Below are 13,955 nucleotides of genomic sequence, written 5' to 3' on the forward strand. Positions count from 1 at the left end.
GCAACCTTTGAAAACAAAGACCTGTGTTTAATGTCACAATTTCTGTTATTTTTAAGCCAAAAATGTACAATTGCTAAAGGAATTTTATGTGATCATGTGAAGTTCATTGACAGTCAATGAATTGATCTCATGGGATACTTTCAAGAGAAAGTTGGAAAGACTTGGAGGATGGCAAATCTAGATCCAAATGTTTGGTTAATTCTTAATTCTGACCATCCATCCATCCATCTATCCATCCATCCATCCATCCATCAATCCATCCATCCATCCATTTTCTGCCGCTTATCCGGGGACGGGTTGTGGGGGCAGCAGCATAAGCAGGGAAGCCCAGACTTCCCTCTCCCTGGCTACTTCGTCCAGCTCTTTCCAGGGGATCCTGAGACATTTCCAGGCCAGCCGAGAGACGTAATCTCCCCAGTGTGTCCTGGATCTGCCCTGGGGTCTCCTCTCGGTGGGACGTGCCCTGAACACCTCCCTGGGGAGGCGTCAAGGAGGCATCCTCATCAGATGCCCGAGCCACCTCATCTGGCTCCTCTCAGCGCGGAGAAGCAGTGGCTCTACTCCAAGCTCCTCCCGGATAGCCGAGCTTCTCACCCTGTCTCTAAGGGAGAGCCCAGCCACCCTACGGAGGAAGCTCATTTCGGCCGCTTGTACCCGCGATCTTGTTCTTTCGGTCACTACCCAAAGCTCATGACCATAGGTGAGGGTGGGAACGAAGATCGACCGGTAAACAGAGAGCTTCGCCTTCCAGCTCAGCTCCCTCTCCACCACGACAGACCTGTGCAGAGTCCGCATTACTGCAAACGCTGCACCGATCTGCCTGCCGATCTCTCGCTCCATCCTTCCCTCACTCGTGAACAAGACCCCGAGATACTTAAACTCCTCCACTTGGGGCAGGATCTCCTCCCCGACCCGGAGAGGGCACTCCACCCTTTTCCGGCTGAGGACCATGGACTCCGATTTGGAGGTGCTGATTCTCATCCCAGCCGCTTCACACTGGGCTGGGAACCGATCCAGAGAGAGTTGAAGGTCACGGCTTGATGAAGCCAACAGGACCGCATCATCTGCAAAAAGCAGAGGTCCAATCCTGAGGTCACCAAACCGGACCCCCTTGACACCCTGGCTGTGCCTAGAAATTCTGTCCATAAAAGTTATGAACAGAATCGGTGACAAAGGGCAGCCCTGGCGGAGTCCAAACCTCACTGGGAACGAGTCCGACTTACTGCCAGCAATGCGGACCGAGCTCTGGCACCGGTCGTACAGGGAACGGACGGCTCGTAACAAGCAGCCTGACATCCCATACTCCTGGAGAAACCCCCACAGGACTCCCCGAGGGACACGATCGAATGCCTTCTCCAAGTCCACAAAACACATGTGGACTGGTTGGGCAAACTCCCATGCACCCTCGAGGACCCTGCTGAGGGTATAGAGCTGGTCCACAGTTCCACGGCCAGGATGAAAACCACATTGCTCCTCCTGAATCCGAGGTTCAACTATCCTACGGACCCCCCTCTCCAGTACCCCCGAATAGACCTTACCAGGAAGGCTGAGGAGTGTGATCCCCCTGTAGTTGGAGCACAACCTCTGGTCCCCCTTCTTAAAATGAGGAACCACCACCCCGGTCTGCCAGTCCAGAGGCACTGTCCCCAATGTCTATGCGATGTTGCAAAGTCATGTCAGCCACGACAGACCCACAACATCCAGGGCCTTAAGGAACTCTGGGCAGATCTCATCCACCCCTGGGGCCCTGCCACCGAGGAGCTTTTTAACCACCTCGGCGACTTCAACCCCAGAGAGGGAAGAGCCCACCCCATCATTCCCAGGCCCTGCTTCCTCCAAGGAAGGCGTGCCGGTGGGATTGAGGAGGTCTTCGAAGTATTCTGACTAATTCTGGTGAATAGCTGCTGCCTAAACTCTTGAGTACCAACTTTCACAAAGACAACTCTTTATTAGGAAGTTTGCATTCACTCTAAAAAAACTCATTGAAGAAGATTTGATTCAGTTTTTATTGAAAGAAGCTGAAAAATCTGCATGACAGGTTTATTCATCAAACAAACGGAAACAGAGTGCAGTTCATTGTCATTTTACTTTGAAAGAGGGATACCACAGAGGAAATACTGAAGTTACGTTTGCTATCACAGCACTCTGTGCGTCATGAGAGACGTGTTTGAAGAGATTTTAGTGCAAAAAAAATGAATTAAATAAATAAAAAAAACTAAATTTGGCACCTCGTTTAAAAAACACCCACGTAATAAAAGGTTTTACCTCACAAGAAAAGCAAAAAACACAAAAACAACATCTCTCAAGGAACTCAGAACAGCAGGACACTTTTCACACTCAGGCCTCTTTACTTTACTTAATCTCACCAAATCAAATTTACCAGACTGAACAAACAGTTATTCATTATTATGAGAGAACGTCATCAGATAATACTCCACTGACAGATTGATGATGTCTCTGTTCTGGTTTTTAAACATTTCTCTGCTTGTTGAGCTCAATGTTTTAAAGTGGAAACACACAGACACTAGCGTTTGGCACGCTAACAGAAGGAAACTCTCATCCTTACCAAAACACACAGGTTAGCATCAGAGGTAGCGGGCTGTGCTGTGAATCAACAACAACAGAAAAAAAATCCAAATTTAGTACGAATTTAAAAAACAACCTTTTGTTTACTGACCAAAGTTACACACAGGGCTAAACTGACAGCGCCAGCTCGCTTAAGTGGAATTACCCTCAAAGCTAGCAAACTAATGCTGCTGCTCCATTGGTGAGTTAGCCAGAGTGCCAGGGGGGCTAGATGAGCAGCTAGAGCTAGCTGGAAAAGCTAATGTGATTCCAGTGCATGTTAAAGTGTGTTATCTTTTTATACACATGCCAAAAACATGTGCCTCAGATTTAGAGCCAATTCAGACACAATCCTCTTCGATACTTTGCTCTGAAAGATGGGGAAAAAATCCTTTTTCACTGAAATTATTAGAGCAAACAAAAAAATCAAATCATTCCTGATCATTAGCTGGCAAAAGAACCTAAATATAGATTAAAATTAGAGAAAAACTGACCTGAATACAGAGAAATCTGATCAGCAAAATTGTGAATCAAAAACTTTAGAATTTTCATAATTTAGGAGCCAAACTCCAAACATTTTCTTGCTTGTAATGCCTCTTAAATAAGAGCAAAGTTTCTTTGTTGTTGATATTTCATTGGTATAAGTTGATCATAGAAATATTAGTTGGCAGCCCAGTGCAATCATATCACTAGATGTTGAATTTCAGTACCTGACAGGTATTCATCACCTCAAATTTCTGAAACCCTGTCGCAGAATGAACAACATATTCCTTCCCAAACACTTATTCCCCCACACCTCATCAGGCTGACCCTGCTGGGGAGAAACATCACTCCAGGACAAAGCTGTGATCCCCCAGCCTCCAGAGTCTGACCAACCACCTGCTGTTACAGTTAATACTCCACATCCTGCTTCATCAAACCACCATCAAATCAAACCATCCCTTCCCAGACGTCACACTGAGTCACTGAGTCTCGTCTGTGCTTCAGTAAGGTCTGGTTCACACCTTGCTCAGGTCCAGTTTTGCTATGTAGGGTGACCGGAAGGAGCCCAGGTACAGACTCCCATCATGCTCATGCACCTCGCTGACATAAGCCGCCACCAGACCATTGGGGTCGTGGAAGCTTCGTGTGCAGATTCCACCGTCATGGAGCTCCGCCACCAGGCTGTATCGAGGGACAAACTTCATGATCACATCCTGACTGAAGAGCTGGAAGGAGAGTGGACAGAAGGCAAGAGGGTCTTACAAAGACAGTCACTGAAATCACTCATGCTCCAAATTCTGTGTAAACTGACATATCCAGTAAGGACTCACTTTATCTACATTTAGACTGTGCATAGTCTGCTTGTATGAAGCTAAAACTCTGTACATTCTTCAGAAACTCAACAACTCTTACAGCTGATGTCTTTAAATGATTGGATTCAACATGATGTGAAAATATGAGTTAAAAAAACACATCAGCAGACACAAGACCAGATTAAAGTTATGAAATAATGAAGAAAATAAAAAAAAAATGTGGAGAAAAATGGCGCAGAATGCAGGATCTGAAATACTTTGGTCTAAAAATGTTGTTTGAGGTCAAAAATAATCTGAGTATGAAAAACTAATCTGATAACATCCAGATCCTGATACTGCCATAAAAGAAATCCTACATACTTTGCCCGTATCGCCCCCTGATGGAGAAAATTTTCCTTGGTCTGAAGCAGAGTTTGCTGATGTTTAAGCAGCACATAATAGCAGCAGAAAACTGACCACTGATCATCTGGGATCAAGAGACACCTGAGGGACAGGTGAGCTTTGATTTTATCAGTCTGTGATGATGATATAAGGATGTCTGAGCACACTTAGAGACTGATTTTTACAGAAATCACTAACAGAAAAAGTAAAATATAAGATTCATATGTTACTATTACTGTCAATCAATATGTCTGTATTAAAAAAAAAAAAAGGGGTTTCCGTTCCTGTTTCACGCCGGAAAAATCAATGGCTGTTTGATTTGGACACCTGGGATGTTCTCTCTCCATCTTAACACCTGAGGTCCTCACAGTCTTTGGGTTAATATGTGTGGTTCATGTTCACTGAATAATTGACCTGGAATTTAAAGTCTCCTGGACCGAGATCACAAAACCTGAAACTCTCCGTAAAACCAGACCCACAAAGCTTCACATGAGACCTGGAGCGTCTCTGAGCAGATTTACCTTGAAGATAAATTTCTTTATCCAGGGTCTCTGGGACAGAAAGTCCAGCATGGAGAAACCCGGGTTTGGTCTCACTGCTGACATGGCCACCCAGTAACCTCCTGAGGAGCTGGGACGGATATTATCGGGAAAACCGGGAAGGTTGTCCATGAACGTGTCCATCCCGCCTTTGTTCAGACCGGCAACATGGACCCTGATAAAAAAAGAGACAGTTTAAAGGTCTCATATTATGCAAAATTCACCTTAGACTGTTTTTGTAACTGTAATATGCGTCCCCAGCCTGTCTACAAACACCCCCGATATGAGAAAATTCTATTGTCTCCTTCTCTTGCTTGCTCCAGATAAAGTTTTAGAACATGTGTGCTCAAACATGGGGAGTTGAGATCTGCCCTGCATGACGTATTGCATGGCAGAAGTTAAATAGTAACTCCTCAAGGCCCACCCCTTGTAGTGCCCCTTCTGTGCAGCGCGTTTTTCACCTTGGCTGCTTCGGTAAAATAATCATGGCGAAGGTACGAGCAAAGCTTGGCGGGTGCTCTGTTGTTGGCTGCACAAAAGAGCACAGAAGTCTTTTTTTAACTCCATCATCTGAGGTTTTGAAGACATAGTGGATTGATTTTATTTTTGATGGAGATGCACCCACAACAACTCCTAAAATGTTGTATGTGTGTGCTCACCATTTCACTTTGGACTGCTTTCTCAACGAGGGCCAGTACAAAGCAGGATTCACCAAGAACCTGAAGCAGAAGCATGGATCTGTACCAACTGTCCAACTGCTGATGAATGTGGTTTTAGCATGGCAGCTAACGTAAGTTACGGTTTGTAACTTAGTTTCCTTACACTACATTAACACACATGAGTAAATAATATCAGGGGACATTAAAGAGAAGATATATGGACATATATTACACGCAAAGCTAGCTTTATAAACATAATGTTATCTTTTGTTTGGACAGATGTGACTACTTGTTGCGGTAGTCCCCGGCGGAGCTTATGTTGTGCTATAGGGTAGGGAACGCACTCTCAGCTGTTATTACGGAGGCTAAGACCACAGTCACAGCTAATGTGTGTGTTACTGCTGCAGTTTAGTTTGCTTGATAGAGGTCCCTCATGATACTGTCTGGAAAAACTAACAGTCCAGGCTGCACGCAGTTCTTTCTGCTCGGTATGGTCATATAACTCTGGTTAGCACCAAGCTGCTAACGTTAATTTTATTTACCTGATGGTAACTGCAGCAGTAACTAACCACTCAGAAACGTCCTGCTGCAGCTGCAGAGTTTGGATTTCTTTAGGCACCTCTCCTTCTGGGTCAGACTCTGAATCAAACTGGTTTGACTGAACCATGGCGCTTCTACGAACCATATCTACTCACTCTCTGTAAACACTGCAGCATGTTACCGGAGCGGAAGCCACACCCTTGTCCAAAGAAGTTGTGAAGGAGGCGTGGACAGGGCAGCTCATTATCACTTAGAGCTACGCCCACAGAAACAGCTTGTTGTCAGGAGCGCTCGGGAGAGAGGATTTACAGAGAGGCTGAAATCCAGGAAATAACTGGATTTTTTGGCAAAAAAAACTTTAAATTGACTGTCCTGGGACCTCTGAGACCTGTTTGAACTCGTTGAAAAGTTGCATAATATGGGACCTTTGAACAGACTGTTTAATGACCTCATCACAGCTAAAAGTGCTAATCTCCCAAGTTAGATGAGAAACTGACTGTTAAGAAGCAGTTGACTGATGAAGAATAGCAGAAGTATGAACTCTGTGCATCTGTCTCTAACCCCAACCGTCTCAGCAGGTGTCTGTCTGTCATGAGTCTGTTCCTGCCTGTCAGGTTTCGGGTGTGTTACCTTCGTATCCGGGCCATTGTGGTCTCAGCCACCAGCACAGACTCCTCATCCGGCAGCAGCTGGATGCCGTTTGGGAATCGAAGGTTCTCCATCACCACGGTTAGCTCCCTGCTCTCTGTGTCGTACTCCAACACTCTGAGAACACAAACACAACCACAGATCTGTTTTTACCACAGGGAGGAACTCGATGCTTGCAAAATAAAAAGGTTTTAATAATCTTAAAACATTTAAAAGTGTATGTAGAACATGTAATGAACACCAGCTGGGAGTTTGTATTGAAATATTTCAGCCTACCGTCCGTCAGCTGTGGCCTCCATGATGAGGTTCAGGTACTCTCTGCGCTGCCACCTGCTGCTGGAGTCTGTGAAGTACACCTTCTTCCCATCCTGTGTCACCGCCAGGTCATTGATGAACGACAGCTTCCTGCCAGCAACCTCCTCGCCCCCTTTCACCAACCTGACCGCTTCACCTGCAGGAAAACAAAGAGGACCCTGGAGTTAGAGTGAAGACGCAGCAACATGACGACCAGCTGAACGAACTGTCTTTCTTCAGAGATGATACAAGGACTGGTTATCAGTGGCTCTTATTTTACTGTAGGGATACAGAACTTTATGAATATTAAAAACTTTTACACAAGTCTGAGCTTAAATGACTTCAGCAAATGATTAATTAATGTAGGAGCTCAAAAGACGAGCGAGCACTCTGTGATCATCCAAATAAAGAGTCAAACGTTTAATATTTGAGGCTTCATGAAGTCTGTGTGAGCAGAAGACGAGAGGACGGAGAGAACACGAGCTCTGATACTCTGTACTGTGCGCTCTGCCTCTCACCTGTGGTGGGGTTGACCTCAAACACACCCAGGTAAGCATCCGCCACAAACAGAGTCCCATTTGGTCCCATCCTGATCCCCAACGGTCTCCCACAGCTGGGCTCCTCCTCTCTAGACCCTGAAGACACACATCAGTACAACTGAAAAAAAAAAGCTACAAACTTCACACGAAAACTCCACAGTTATTTTTAATGCAACTATTTGGGTACAAAAAATTTTCTTCCCCAAATTTTAATTTTACCCTCATTTGTTTTTTGGTGAGTTAGCTCTGGGTCCAGCATTGTAAAAGCGTTAAAAACAGGATAAAGGAAAATACTCTTTGTATGTTGGGTTTTTTTTATCACTGAATGATGAGAGTAGCAGATTCAGAGCAGGTTTCGTCATGCTCCTCGTGTGCCAGAGGGTTTCGTCACTCTATGGTTGAGAACCAAACTGAGCGTTGAAACTCCAGACTGAAACAATCAGAGAGAGGAAACGTCTGAGTCTGAATGTGAGCGAGCTCTAGGTCAGAGCCTCGCTGAAGACCAACCCAGAGTTATAATGAAATAGCTCTGTAAACTAACTAAGCCTCCTTGTTTCTCACCACAGGGCAGTTTTCCCAGTCTGGCCACCGTGAGAATCCTCCGACCAATCAGCTTCAAGATCCTCCCATCAGCCGTTCCAGTAAACAAAACATCTGCAGAGTAAAGAGTTGAATATCTGTCAGCTTTCAGCCGGCGAGGGCCACATCTGATCCAGTGAAAATGAACAGGGGCCAGCAGCTCTTCTTCATATATCTACTAACTGTGAAAGCAACATATGGAAGCTCTATTCGTTCACTATTTCTCTGGGTGATTTGATTTTTTTATATGAGGAAATGATGATTTTATACTGATTTTATGTCAGGATCAGGACCTGTATTTTATCAGGATTGTTTTTCATATTCAGATTATTTTGACCTGAAAACAACATTTTAGACCCAAATATTACTGATCCTGCATTCTGCATGATTTTTCTGCATCATGTCATAACTTTAATCTGGTCTTGTGTCCTCTGATGTGATTTTTGAACTCTAACATTTTCACATCACGATAAAAACAGTCATGTAAAGACGTCACCTGTGAGAACTGATGAGTTTCTGCAGAATGTACAGAGCTTTAGCTTCATACAAGCAGCCTATGCACAGTCCAAATGGGGTTTAGAGAGATGTCACTACATAGACTTTGGTTTGTTTGTGACTTTGGCAGAAAATGTAAATCAGTTAGAGCATGATTCATTCAGTGTCATAAAACATACATAATAAGATGAAAGCTGGGGGCCATATGAAAATAGACCCTTCTTTTGAAAATAAAAAGATTCTGAGTTAACTTTTTTTCCCAAGTTTAGAAATTTAAAAACTTTCTGTGACATGAGCTGAGACTCAAAAGGACCTGAACAGATATTGTGCAGAAAAAAAAACTGTCCATCAAAATAAAAATGACAAACAACCACAAATTAAAAACTTGAAATCAAACTGGACACTGACCTCCAACGTTGGTGATGGACTCTGGTCCAGTGATCTGGTCTTCAAACAGTCTCTCAGCCTCTCTGAGTTTCAGGTTTGGTTCCCAGCAGCCCTTCATCACTGGAGGCTCCTTCAGACTGCACAACACATCACTGATGTTATGATACAAGACCCAGGCTGATATTTATTATTGTGCTTAGTTTTTCAAACTTGGTCGTAAAAGTTTAAAGTCTCGAAAGTAATCTTTGATTGTTTTTCTTAAATAATGATATTAATCTTTAAGCAGTTTTATTTCAAAGTGACACTGATTTGTTTTTTCCCATCCCTGAAACTTTTTTTGTTAAACGTTATGTAAAGCCTTGTTTTTAACCTCATATAAAAAAAAGAAAGTGGTGTTTTTTTTTCAGAAAAAAAGAGGACTTGGATACAAGGCAGCCAAATAATATCTTCAAATCACTGCAACAATCAAGACGGGAGGAACATTTCTATGAAGAGTAATATTTTTTAAAGTTTGACCACAGCCCATCTGGAATGACTGGAAAGCTGCATTTTAAAACCTATACTGCAGCCAGCCACTAGGGGGAGCAGTTTTTGTGGAGACCTCACTTCGAGCCCAGCAAGCGGACGTTAATTTTTTTTTACAGTCTATGGTTGCAACCCACGTAGTGTTACACTCGGCAAGTGTTTTTGTCTGATGTCTGTGAAAAGAAATGTCTTGGTAGACTTAAAATGAGCCACACTCATAAATTTCTTATTCCAAGATGTTATAAACTAAGGACCTGACTCAAAATGATTATAATGATAAAGAAAAAACAGGTTTGCCAAAGTGGTAAGAAAAAATAGCCTAATGTGCAGTTATCTGTAATAAAAAGATGGAAAAAAAACAAGCACAAATAACTACATAAGACTCAATATAAGAAGCTTTTCCCTCTGTGTGTCCAACTAAAAACCCCGGTTTTATTCTTAAAGAAACACAGATTTTTGTATCAAAACTTGGTTAAATCCTGATTGCATTATATCATTTTCTAACACAATTTTTACTAATCCAAGGTGGCAAACTCTTTCTAAACCTTTCCTGACCCTTTCAGAGATCTGCGTGGCATGTTTATCTTACTGAATTATTAAACAGGAGAAGTTAGAGAGTCAGCAGATATTCAGAAATCTGCAGCACAGCGTTCAAATATTCAGCATGAAAGTGGAACCATCAGTCGCTCTGTGCTCAGCCCACCCACGGACGCCACACTGTGGACTAAAAACTGAATAATCACAGAAATAAACACAGCCTCGGGTTTCAGAAACCCACCAATAATTTGATAAATAATGACCCTTTGGATAAAGGAACATATTTGAACTGTATTCAGCTCAAAAGGGGGAGCTAGTTCAGCAAACTAAGGTGGAATCGTTCTATTTAATGGTCCCATATTATGCAAAAATCACTTCTTTTAGTGAAATTTGTGGGTCTTTGGCTTTCCTCCCAGCCCACATAATGTGATATTTAATGACAAAACCTGTACTTAGTAGTGCTTGTGAATGTAAAATCCAGACTTAAAACAAGCTGTTTGGATATTAGGGATTTGATGACGTCAGCGATTCCCTTTTTTGACCAATCAGGAGCAAGTCTGACCTGATTGGTCCGCCGGAGCAGATACCCCCCGAACCCCCTCCCTGCCCACTCCCCTCCAGCAGCAGGGAGGAGAATGCCAAAGTTGAAGAGCCATCACTGCTTTGTTTTTGGCTGTAAGCAGCCACATGGTTCCATGCTCAAGCTTCCCATCTCAGAAGAAGACAGACTAAGTGTCTAGAGTTCATTTATCAAGGAAATGTTCCAGCTACACTCTGTAAAACTGTGCATGTATGTGCTAGTCACTTCATGGCCAACTGCTTTTCCAACTTTGGACAGTACAACAGAGGGCTAGCGAATAGACTGGTCCTGAATCCAGGCGCATTACCAACCATCCTCCAACAAACCTGGGACCCTGGAAATGTGAGTATTTTAAATGCTGTGTGCTGTGGAGCAGATGTAAGAGCTTTTCCTCAGTGTCCCCCCCTGTCTCTGTGTTAGCTTCAGGATGCTAACTTTAGCTACAGTTAGCCTGTTTTTTTAGCCTGTAATGTTACCGTAAACGAGCTCCACTGTTTTCTAAACATTGTGCACTCGGAGCTTGTGGTGCCACTCTCAGTGACGCTGAAGAGCGGGGCGGTATCAGCAGTGGCTCATTTACATATGAAGGTCACGCCCACTAAATCAGAGCGTTCTGAACAGAGGGGCTATGAGAGCCTGGAAACAATGCTGCTGTGCTTGATTTATTGGCTTTTTAGACCAAAACATGTTTCTACCATTTCATAAAGACATCAATGATCCATATTAAACTGCAGAGAAGAAGCAGAATATGGGACCTTTAAGCCACAAACCCCTTTGTTTACCAACCTTCTAACCTCAGACTAACTACAGATCAGACGGGGGAAACAGGAAGTCATTTCTGACTTTAGTTTACACTGTTCATCTTTTGGACTTACCTTTTTTATCCCCTTGTTTTTATCCCCTTGTCTGCATTTGTCCACATAGCTGAGCACTGTGACCGATGCCAGCATTGAGAGGACAATGCATTTTTTTTATTGCGGTGAAAGAGAAGTAGATGTGGTTAACTGCTGCCAGTGATTATCACCAACCCTGTAGGCTACATCATCACATCAAACTTTATTTATTCCTCGATGTGAACTGAGGAGGACTGTGCTACACCACAGTGCTACAGAAGGGAAACTAGTGACAAATAGGACGAGGCAAGACGAACAGGGAAAAGGACAAACATGCAGAGTTATTAATTTAAAATAGAAGTACAGGTGCTGTGCTGTTCAAACACCATTCAGAAAGTAAAGGTTGCAAGAAACCCAGGATCACCAGAGATCCTGAGGTCCTGATCGAAGAAGGTGGGTCAACATAGACCAGGTAAGGTGGGAGCATGTGTTACACGACATGTGATGGGTGTGGGGTGTAACTCAGCATGTTTTGACGGGACTTATTCACATTGAGTCTGGACAGGAGCATGAGTTTCTGTACTCTGTGATCACCCAAGGCCCAAAGACCAACCAAAAGCGCCCCAGGGGCACCACGAGGGGAGCCAACCCACACCACCAAAGGCTCCAAAGGTAAACCCATGGAGCGAGAGGTGTGGGTGGGCATAACACACCCAGCACCTCCCACCCCCCATGGCTGGACCAGAGGCTTCCTAGCACACCAAGAGCCAAGCCCTCCAAGACCAGGCACCCCCCAGGAGGAGGGGACCTGACACATGGAGGAGTTGGTCCAGATCCCAGCAAAAGATAAGCTAGAGTGAATGGGTCGTATCGCCAAGGCTGGGCAGACCCCCACCCCCCGAAGAACCAAGCCCCAGAAGAGACCAGGATCTCAACACCAGAAAGCCCAGGGGCGCCCACAGACTCCCTACACAGAGCAGCACCTCACAACAGCCACCAGCCACCAGCCACACCAGAAAGCAGGTGGACTTACCTGAAGACTTCAGGATGTATGGGAGACTCCAGGATGAGGATGATGACCAACAGAGGAAACAGCACAAATCCACCAACGGAGAGCAGAGTCACCTGGAAAACCTTCCCGCTGTAGGTGCTAAGGGAGACAAAGTCAGAAACACTTCAGAGAAAACCAAACTTCAACCTGATCTCTCTACATGACGGTCTCTGGGATTCCTCAGGGCTCATTTTGTGGTCCTCTGTGCTTCCAATAAAACAAATACTTTTATTCGATTTTTCATAAATACATAATTTAGAAATCCAAAGGCATTATCAAAAAATGATTATTCATAGCTAGCAGTCATATAAAATTTAAACTCCTGAATTGTTTGTGTCATGGATTTATAAAAACCAACACTGTTTGGGGTGGAGTCACAGGATACATGATGTGGTCCTGATACATGGTGCACATGGTTCAACAAACACCAACGTAGCCTTATAAGTCATGTTTTTGAAAACATATTGCTGCTACATGTATTATACTTGCGTGCTTCATCTCAGAGCCTTCATTCTCTGGATCCTGTTCACCATGGAGCTCTGAGGTTCAGCTCAGGTCTCTCTCTCATCACTGCTCCCTGTATGCTCACACTGGCTGGTCTACACTGTCTGCAGACTATATCAGTGCATGTCCTTATGTTAAAGGCGATTCTCAACTTGCTGCCACATTATTGTAATTTTTTTTTTAATGTAAAATGCTGCTTCAGTCTTCACTCTGTGACCAGTCACTAAACTTCTTTTTGATTGTTGTCCTCTGAGTGAGTCTTCAAACAGGAAAAAGGAGTTTAGGTCCTCTCCTCCTGCAGCCTGGGATCTGCAGCAGGGAAATTTGTGTCCAAGTGAGCTGGTCTCTGTAAATGTTTTCAAAAGCAGACTGAATCAGACCCATCGTCCTGATGTGGGGTCTTTGTTAATAAGATAACATCAGCATGTTTACATCTGCTGATGTTGTTGTTTAGCATCTTTGAGAGGACACTTTTTGTGGTTGTGTGCGACATAGATAAAATCATTTATGGAAACAGCTGAATTTGATGAACTGCATTCATTTTCATTGGAGCATTTCTTCAGTTGAGCTGTCAGGCAGGAAGCTCCCGCTGGTAAATAGACCGGAAACATCCAGCAGCTGTCACTGAGAGATGCTGCCCTGCCTGTTCCGGAACCAGATCCTCAGGATTTTGATTGTTGGTGTTTCTGATTCGTGTTTGTACCCGGGTGTGGGTCAGAGCATGGTTCGGGGTCTACAGGGATCCGTTTCTTACCCGTGTGACTTGTAATGGTGCTCCGGCAGCTCGTCAGTGATGACCTGCGGTCTCTGGACCTTACGGAACCGGAGCCCCTCCATCTCATCCGGACTGGACTCTGACGTTAGCCGGCTCCAATCGGTCAGTTACCTGCACCTGCAAAACCCTGCTGTTTGGACTTTAACCCGGATAACCAGGGAGCGAACCCGGTGACAGCCGGACCATGCTACCGGAGGGAGGACAACTGACAGCTTCCGGTTCGAGGTTT

At 44.3% G+C, this 13,955-nt stretch overlaps 1 protein-coding gene across 1 annotated transcript; it reads right to left on the reverse strand.

Moving 5' to 3' along the window:
* Positions 1-2,013: 2,013 nt before the first annotated feature.
* Positions 2,014-13,955, reverse strand: apmap (adipocyte plasma membrane associated protein). Its single transcript, XM_074675018.1, has 9 exons — positions 13,706-13,955; positions 12,430-12,546; positions 8,943-9,058; positions 8,022-8,114; positions 7,440-7,556; positions 6,904-7,078; positions 6,610-6,744; positions 4,763-4,955; positions 2,014-3,773 (listed from the first exon to the last, which is right to left on the reverse strand). Exons 1-9 carry the CDS (start codon positions 13,786-13,788, stop codon positions 3,564-3,566), a joined length of 1,239 nt encoding a protein of 412 aa, XP_074531119.1. The 5' UTR covers positions 13,789-13,955; the 3' UTR covers positions 2,014-3,563.

This window comes from Halichoeres trimaculatus, unplaced genomic scaffold (genome assembly GCF_033239565.1).
Source record: "Halichoeres trimaculatus isolate MK-OKI-2021-1 unplaced genomic scaffold, fHalTri1.1 fHalTri1_scaffold_8, whole genome shotgun sequence".
NCBI classification, from domain to species: Eukaryota; Metazoa; Chordata; class Actinopteri; order Labriformes; family Labridae; genus Halichoeres; species Halichoeres trimaculatus.

Excerpts from the sequence above, each read along its gene's own strand:
- apmap (XM_074675018.1), bottom strand. The coding sequence starts at position 13,788 with ATGGAGGGGCTCCGGTTCCGTAAGGTCCAGAGACCGCAGGTCATCACT. Across the intron at positions 12,547-13,705 it reads CACCATTACAAGTCACACGG|CACCTACAGCGGGAAGGTTT; the intron begins GTAAGAAACGGA and ends TGTCTCCCTTAG. Across the intron at positions 6,745-6,903 it reads GAGGCCACAGCTGACGGACG|AGTGTTGGAGTACGACACAG; the intron begins GTAGGCTGAAAT and ends TTGTGTTCTCAG.